We start from the raw sequence: 9,416 nt of genomic DNA on the forward strand, positions 1-9,416 counted from the left end.
TATATATATATATATCCTCATTTAACCTTTTGTTTATCTTATTATATTTTATTAAGGCTATGGCATCCCGAAGTAGAAGAGCAAATAACAATGGTGAACAATCCCAACCTAGTGAGGTTGACCCACTGTTTGTTCAACAATTTCTAGCTATGATGAGCATGTTCATCCAAGGGATAGTGCCTTAGCAAACACCACCACATGAACCGACACCATCACAATTGTTGCCACCTCAATTTCAATCTTATCTGAATTACAAAAGAATAAAAAAATAATCCGAAAGCTCTTCCACAGGCACCAGTGACGATAGAGGACAATAGGAATATTGCCACAGTTGTCGTAGAACTTCTCAAGAAACAGCATCCTCCAACTTTTGAAGGTAGTTTAGATCCTTTGGAAGTAGAAGATTGGTTGGTAGGGATAGAAAGGATCTTCGATCTCATTGACTACCCAGACTCCAGAAAAGTTACATGCACAACCTTTATGCCGAAAAAGGGTGCCATGCACTGGTGGGACTCAATCTCAAGGTCAAGGGCTCGTGGACATGGAACCAATTCAAGGAGACCTTTTTGAAGAAGTACTACCCTACAAGTGTCCGAAATCAAAAGAAGACTGAGTTTGTTACATTAACTTAGGGCTCGATGTCTCTTACTGAATACGAGTGAAAGTTTGAAGAATTATCCCATTATGCCCCAAGCTTTGTAGATATGGAGCAGAAGAGGGCGAGACGTTTTGAACAAGGTCTAAGGGATGATCTAAGGCACGCAGTGGTAGCCCTTGAACTAGGAACCTACCATGAAGTGTTAGTTAAGGCACAGTTGGCAGATTTCAAGCGTCACACTAGTGGGGAGAACAAGGAGCATGTACAAGCAGAAAAGCACAAGTGGGAGGATTGTAAGGAAAAAGGGAAGCAAAACTTCTTAAAGAAATATAAAGGAGACTCGAGTGCACACACTTATCAACAATATCCAGTTTGCGGCAAGTGCCAAAAGCGTCATGCTGGAACGTGCATCATGGGGATAGGTCTATACTTCAATTGTGGTGAAGCAGGCCATATGGCAAAAACATGCCCCAAAGGACAGAAACAAAAGCAACAATAGAAGCTTGGGAATCCCCCTAGAGGCCAAGCTAGAGAGTATGCGCTCACAGAGCAGGAAGAGGACATAAACCGCAATGTCTTAGCTGGTAACATCCTTATATCTCGAACCTATGCTCATACTTTGATTGATTCTAGCTCCACTCATTCTTTTATATCTCCAAAGTTTGTGAACAAACTCAATACACCTAGTGAACATATAAATACTACCTTAGAAGTTGCTATGTCCTCAGGAGAAGTGTTAGATAGAAACTCTATAGTGAGGACAGCTAGGATGGAGATTGATGATAAATTCTTAGAAGCGAACTTATATGTCTTGAACATGCAAGAGTTCGACGTAATTTTGGAAATGGACTGGCTATCTAAGAATCACACAACTATTTTATGTTTTGAACGAGAAGTGGTATTTAACCATCCTGGAGAAATCGTCTTTCTATAACTAAGACAAAAACCCTACCTCGTATCATTTCCGCATTGAAAGCTAAGAAACTCTTGAAATCAGAAGGCTGTAGTGGTTTTTTTATGTCAATAGTAGCTAAAGAAGATGAAATACTACCAGTGATGTTTGTCAAAAAGAAGGATGGAACAATGAGGATGTGTATCGACTATCGAGAACTGAATAAAATCACCATTAAAAATAAGTATCCCTTACCCAGAATCGAAGACTTGTTCGATCAACTACGAGGGGCCATAGTATTTTCAAATATTGACTTAAGGTCGGGATATCACCAGTTGAAGATCAAATCTAGTGATGTCCCAAAGACTGCCTTTAGAATTCAATATGGTCACTATGAGTTTTTAGTTATGTAGTTTGGCTTAACAAATGCTCCTAGAGTTTTCATGGACTTGATTAATCGCGTTTTCCATGAATACTTGGACCAATTTGTCATTGTATTCATTGCTGACATCTTATCTACTCTCAAAGTGAAGAAAAACACGAAAAATATTTGAGAATTGTGCTAGATATCCTCAGGAAGGAAATACTTTTTTGCAAAATTCAAGAAGTGCGAATTTTGGTTAGAACGGGTGGTCTTTCTTGATCATGTGATCACAGCACAGGGAATAGAAGTGGACCCCAATAAAGTTGAAGCAATATTGAATTGGTCAAAACCAACCAATGTGGGAGAACCTCGCAGCTTTTTAGATTTAGCAGGATACTATAGAAGGTTTATCGAAGGATTCTCCAAAATATTAGGACCATTAACACAATTAACTCGTCAAGGTGTAAAGTTTGAATAGACAGAGAAATGCGAACACAGTTTTGAAGAATTAAAGAGGAGGTTAATCAATGCTCCAGTTTTAACTATACCTGGAGAATCGGAAAGTTTTATATTATACAGTGATGCATCCAAACCGAGTATTGGATGTGTTTTGATGCAATAAGGCAAGGTAGGTGCTTATGCATCGAGACAGTTGAAGCCTTATGAGCAAAACTATCCCACGCATGACCAAAAACTGGCCGCGATAGTTTATGCCCTGAAAATTTGAAGGCACTATTTATACGGAGGGAAGTTGACATCTATACATATCATAAGAACCTCAAGTTCATATTTACTTAAAAGGAGTTGAACATGAGACAAAGAAGATGACTTGAACTAGTAAAAGATTACGATTGTGAAATTAATTACCACTCGGGAAAGGCAAATGTATTAGCCGACGCCTTGAGCAAGAAGACAACAGGACAAGTGGCAATGTTAACACAAAAGCCTTTATGGAGAGAATTTGAGAGATTAAGTCTCAAAGTGGTCGCTACTCCCTCAAATTCTATTGCTTGAATGGTAGCACTTTCAATTTGACCGACTCTTCATGATCGGATTAAGGCCATCAAAAGGGTGATCAATCCTTTGAGTTTATCAAAGCTGAGATTAACACAGAGAAAAGGAAAGATTTCACCATAGCTGAAGATAAGGTGCTTTATTATCAGGGACGCCTATGTGTACTAGATTTCGAAGAATTGACAGCTGAAATCTTGGAGAAAACCCATTCTTCTCCTTATTCTATACATCCAGGATGTAAAAAGATGTATCGTGACCTAAGAACTGTGTTTTGGTGGAAAAATATGAAGGGAGATGTGGCTAAATATGTGGAGAAGTGCCTGATATGTCAACACGTAAAAGCCGAACATCAACGACCATCAAGGTTGTTGCAATCGTTGGAAGTTCCAAAATGGAAATGGGAACATGTGACAATAAGCTTTGTTGTAGGCTTTCCGAAGTCAGTAAAAGGACACGAGGCCATTTGGGTAATTGTTGACTGTTTAACCAAGTCTGCCCATTTCTTCCCTGTTCGCATGACATTTTCGATGGACCAATTTGCACGGTTATATGTTAATGAAGTAGTGAGGCTGCACGGTGCCCTAGTTTCAATTGTATCTAATAGGGACTCAAGGTTCACATCAAATTTTTAGAAGAGTTTACATTGGTCTATGGGAACTAAATTGAACTTTAGTACAGCTTTTCACCCTCAAACTGACGGACAATCTGAACAGATAATTCAAACATTAGAGGACATGTTGCGATCATGTGTCCTAGAGTTTGGTGGACATTGGGAAAAACATCTATCTTTAATTGAGTTTGCCCTCTATTGACATGGCACCATATGAAGCTTTATATGGGAGGAAATGTAGATCGCCTATTCATTAGGATGAGATTAACGAACGTAAAATCTTGGGCCCAGAAATGGTGGAGCAAACAATAAAAGCAATTGAAAATATCAAAGTTAGCATGAGGAAGGCTCAAGATAGACAGAAAAATTATGCAGATAAAAGAAGAAAGAGCTTGGAATTTGAGATAGGAGATAAAGTACTTTAAAGGTTACACCCATGAAGGGAATACTACAATTTGGTAAGAGGGGTAAGCTCAGTCCAAGATATATTGGTCCTTTCGAAATTTAAAGGCGGATTGAAAATGTTGAATACCAGTTAGCCTTACCACCAGAACTTTCAGTTGTACACGATGTCTTAGATGTATCAATGCTCAGAAAGTATGTCCCTGACCCAACTCATGTGATAAGACATCAACCGTTAGATATTCAATTAAACTTAAGTTACGAAGAAGCACTAATATGCATCATAGCTCAGAAAGTACAGAAGCTTCGCAGCAAAGAGATACCGCCGGTTAGAGTGTTATGGCAACATCACTCAGTAGAAGAAGCTACTTGGGAGCGAGAAGTGAAAATGCGAGCTAAGCACCCCACAACTCTTCGAGGAGTTCCAAGGTAAATTTCGCAGATGAAATTCAATTTAAGGAAGGTAGGTTGTAATATCCAGAATTTTTATTACTAGTCGTTAGATTAAAAATTAGGACTTAAATACGCTGTTATTAAAGTCTAATAACCTTATTGGTTATTGACCTAGTTAAATGACCTTATTAATTACTTGCCAATAGTTTGAGGACCTAAGTGAAGAGTTAATTTGGAAGTTGATGAAATTATATGTAAATATGTCATTTATCCATGATTAGAGATAATTTATTTGATCACATGCATTATTCACCACATTTTAAGCAAAGTAATTGCTTTAACTACATAAATAAAGATAATTGATTTAACCACATGCATTATTTACACCAAAATTCAAGCCAAAGTCAATTGATTTAATCACATGATTAAATGTATTGATTTGACAACTTTCAAGACAATGCACTAATTATGCTTTGACCATGCCTAACGTCTAGTCATTTCCTTTCAACTTTCTACGCATGGTCCAAGAACTTGCAATATAAATAGGAGTTAAATTCAACATTGGACTATCCCTCACCAATTATTTACACTCTTCCTCTCTATCTTTATCACTTTGTCTCTCTACACCTTTTCTCTCTCGTCTTTTTTATATTAAATATAGACATACATTTACACAACCCAACATGCGGCTCAAGGATCTCCCTCCAACAATCACTTCTTCTATCATTTTGGAATTGTCAAGTGAAAGTAAGTGTAGTAGTCCAAACTGTTCTTTCATTATTTATATTACGGAAATTTATGTTATGAATATGATGATAAGGAAATCCAAGTTATGATTATGATAAGGGTTCTATATGTGTAAGTTCAAAAGACCGAAATTTAGTAGCGCTACGTACGGGAATTATAGTCACGAAGTTCGGATTTTAATTACCATGTCTCCATGTGTATGTTATGATTTTCCGTAATTAAATATAAAATGCAAATTCATTATTGCTCATTTACTGAGATTTTTCTTACATGTATATGTTAAATATTTTATAGGTAATTAAAAGAGGCGGGTTCAAGGCAATCGGAGGTGGATTGTGCTTGCGTGGTTGAAAATGAACAATAATTTAAGTAGTTAAGAGGTTTTAACAATGTTTATTGTATCTTCTTTAAAATTTGTTTTAAACCTTTCATGTTCAGAAAATATTATGTTCTTTCATTATTTATGAAAGTATTATTTTTCGGTACATGTATAATGATTCCAAAGGTAAAAATTTGGGTCGTTACATTGAGCCAGGTCTGATTCATCTAGCCCAAGGTATTTTGCCCACCCTTGGTGCTTTGGAACTGGACCATGTTCTTTTTTGTTCCTCCCTTGCTCCCTTTGAGTGCATGCATGTGCACGTGATAGAACTAGCTCAGCGATCGAGCATAAACTGTTGAAAATGTTATGGTCACAACACAGACTCGCATTAACCAAAAAAACTTACAACAGCTTCAGACCGATGACCTTTTCTGTTGCTCCTAATCTAGGCCATAATGTGTAAATGAGCCAGTTTTGGTTGTTCAATATCATGCCAACCTAGAACAAACTGAAGTAAAAAAGGCGACATTTTTTCTGTCTTCTGAAATTAATCATGAAGCTTATAGTTAGTAATCCTAGGGCCAGAAACAACTGACATTCTACCATGGTCAATTTGTTTAACTCTCCACGTGCAGCTTGTACCTCTACTACGGCTGCTGCTAGCCAATTCCTAAGTCTATTACAATCACATATAATCAGATTAATCTGCCAAAACCAGTTGTATCCTCTTCTAGATTTTTTGACCTTCACTCTGTTGTAAAAACATTTGTGATTGTTCACACGTAAATTATTGGTGGTGACATGTACATTCAATCTTAGGCTGCAGGTTTCAGGATTGCAGATGAAAGTGACTGCAGAAGAATTCTTTATAATAAAAGTTATCACTAGATATGTTGAGCAAATCTAAACAGCACCAAAACCATAAATGCCTAATAAATTCAGAAAAGCAAAAAAAAAAAAGAGTAAACTTACGATCTTGATCTGCTTCGTCAATCATGCCTTGAATATCTCTTTCGCTGAAACGTTCGCCCAATTCCTTGGCAATGCGCTGAATGTCTGCAGCAGAAATTTTCCCCTGCAATCATGATGAAGAACCAATTATGAAGAGGCAATAATAATATATAAACACCAGCAGTAACTCACATTTTTATCTTGGTCAATAATGTGAAAAGCTTTCATTAGCTCAACTCCAGTTTCCCATTCCCCAAATTTGGCTGTCAATTTATCTAAGTCAATTGCACCACTGCTGTCCTTGTCTAGTTCAGCTATCATTCTATTAATTTCCTGTAACATTAAAGGCAAAAGTTTAAACCATAATGCCCTTATTACAAAATAAAATGCAATTGAAACTTAAAAAATTTGAATTACTGCCAATGACCTGCAAGAATTGAAAAACTACTAGTAGGTGATATAGAGACTAAAAGAGTACAAAGATAAATAGAAATTTTGAAAATATATTTTTAAAAAATAAACAAAGCAATAAACTTCAGCCAAGATGGTTTGCCACAGCTTAGTCCATATAGTGTGCAAAAGAAAAATTATCAGGAAGGAACCATATAATTCCCACATTCCATCCCCCACTTGGATAGCAACTGCTTTCTCAACAGTTTTTGTAGATAGTCTACTTTTCTTAACAGTTCTTGACACAGCGTTACAATCAATACTTCCCAAAACAACTGATTAAGCAAATCTAGAACATTGGACAGATAATCTACAATATTTCTCATATGAGCACATCAATTCCATACTGTACGGAATCAAATAGCCCCCAGTGTATTAATCTTTTCTGTAGTATTCAACATATATGCTTGATTAGATTATTGACAATATATCCACCCACTTCTTAATATTTAGAAAAGGGATAGTATACCCCACAGATTTTTAACCAGATTAAATTGATATATTGCTTGCTTGATAGTGCTTTTAGATTGGTCCAACATCATATTTAACTCCACATTTATTAGGACCACAACCTTTATCTACTTTTAAACCACATTTTCCTTGTAACCCACTACTTATAAGAACTTAAAAACTTGGCCAAGCAAGCACATAGTATAAACCAACTACTAATATTAGAGAACACACATTAAATTTGCAACTTGTGTTTCACACGAGGCAAAACTTATTATCACATGGTCTCTTCAAACAAGCAATATTTCTACATCATTTTTAACTAAGCGCGTATTTAACAAAATGACTTTCTTTGAGGAACGAAGAAGGAAACACATCAAAAGAGGTTCAAACATCTCAAATAATCATCCAATCACTATAAGTATGGTAAGAGCCCATTGATAATATAGAGTTTTTGGGGAAAAAAGGTTGGATTAAATCTCCAGGCTATTGGAAACCTCTCTGTTTTTGGAGGACAAATATGTAAATATTTCATTAATCAGTACGATGGTAATTGACAACAAGAAGAATAAATATGACAAACAACACATGGTCTCTTGTAGGAATATTAACTCACGGTGTAGGACTCCATATAACTTATAGGTGTACCAGATAAGATATTTAACAAGGGCAGGCTTGAACTTTGTTCATTACCTCTTCTGTCATTTCAAAACCTAGATCCCTGCAAAGGAACCATGTCAGATCCAATATTCCCATAGGTAAAAGTAGCATTAACGAAACTCTCGTACCTCATGGCAACATTCAACTCTTTTGCATCAATGGTTCCTGTACAGTATTAATTAAAAGAACACCCAGTAAATTGGAATCAGATATCAGTAGATATATACTGCTTCCATTTATGCTACTATTTTCAATACTATATTTTACAAGAAGACTTGTGTCAATACCAGAGCCATCAGTAGCCCGCTCAAATGCTTTTTTTATCTTCTGCTTATTCTGTGTAGTTAACCCGTGACGTCCTCTGGGTTTATCTTTCCTGAGTACTGCAGTGTAAACCGGTGCCTGCAAGCAAGAGTGTTGAATAGAAGGAAGGGTAAGAGCCAAGGTGGAAAGAAGGGCAGATAGAAAGAAACAGAGAATCAGAAACAAGTTCTGATACCCGCCACTAGATCACAGTTTGATCATCGCTATTATCTAGAACTCTACATTCAACCCGGCCAACCAGAACAGCCTCAAACAATCCAATTTAGTCTGTCCATTTGATCTGTATACTTACTAATAAAATAAAAAATTTCTACCATATTTACAAAACCCATAACTTCAACTACTGTATCAATGAATTCCAATACCTTCCGGTCATCTTTATGATTTTTGACCAGTGTATTTCAATTTAGCTCCACAATATTATCGAAGAAACTTTATTCAACACGATATCGTGTACCACATACTATCCGATGTGAAATTAACGAAATTTCAGATAAAACTATAATTAACAAAGAGTTCAAGAGAGGATGTAATAATCGTAACGTTACCATGGCGATCGGCAATAAGAAAAACTCAGCGGCTTCGCCTGAGGGAGAATGAGATTGTTGTATTCTAATACTCTATTATTAATAGGAGAGTCGACGCGTATTCGTTTTCTTTTATATTTCCTTTTCCTGTAATAATTATGATTGTTTCTACAGAAACAAAAAAATTAAGTATGAACGTAGCATACCATTGACATTTGAACCAAAACGAATTGAAAGTGAAATTACCAACATGAAGCTTCGTCGTGAGTGATTGGGGGCTCGGAAAAGGTCCTGGTCACGTGTAAGAATTGTTCAATAATAAACTTCGATAAAGTGAAAGATTTGTGTGAGCGTTCCAATCAAGTGTAATAAGTGCTCGAGTAAAATGCTCAATAAAGTGCAAGACTTGTGTTGAAAAAATCTTTAGTGACGGAGCCCAATTTTTATGAAAAAATATATTTTCAAATAATAGATTGATAAAAATGCGTTGTTAAAATAAAAGGAAAATAATTTTAATTTACTTATAATATTATTTTAATGAATAATGTGTGCTTGAAAAAAAAAGAGAAAAATATATTTTGGATAGAATGGGAATCAAACAAAGCCCTAGTATAAGACTTATTGATGAGGGCATCATATCCTATTTTGTTATATTATTTGGATTATTTCTTCTTCTTCTTTTCCTCCTTGTTTTGGCTTTTATTAGTTATTG

At 36.0% G+C, this 9,416-nt stretch overlaps 1 protein-coding gene across 2 annotated transcripts in view; it reads right to left on the minus strand.

Annotated features, from left to right (window-relative positions):
- LOC111388225 (caltractin-like) overlaps positions 1-9,026 on the minus strand; it is an 11,515-nt gene extending 2,489 nt beyond the window's left edge. The window contains exons 1-7 of one of the 2 annotated variants that reach the window (XR_002701527.1): positions 8,951-9,026; positions 8,726-8,872; positions 8,141-8,255; positions 7,982-8,018; positions 7,887-7,914; positions 6,486-6,626; positions 6,315-6,417 (exon numbers count right to left, since the gene is read on the minus strand). Coding sequence is in view for 1 of the 2 variants with exons in the window: in XM_023012914.1 (XP_022868682.1) it covers positions 6,315-6,417; positions 6,486-6,626; positions 7,887-7,914; positions 7,982-8,018; positions 8,141-8,255; positions 8,726-8,728 (427 nt within the window). In the remaining variant the exon portion in view is untranslated. Of the gene's footprint in view, positions 1-6,314; positions 6,418-6,485; positions 6,627-7,886; positions 7,915-7,981; positions 8,019-8,140; positions 8,256-8,725; positions 8,878-8,950 lie in introns of those variants that run through there. The other variant, XM_023012914.1, reaches the window with a different exon arrangement.
- Positions 9,027-9,416: the final 390 nt, after the last annotated feature.

The sequence above is a fragment of the Olea europaea genome, unplaced genomic scaffold (assembly GCF_002742605.1).
Source record: "Olea europaea var. sylvestris unplaced genomic scaffold, O_europaea_v1 scaffold476, whole genome shotgun sequence".
In the NCBI taxonomy this organism is placed as follows: Eukaryota; Viridiplantae; Streptophyta; class Magnoliopsida; order Lamiales; family Oleaceae; genus Olea; species Olea europaea.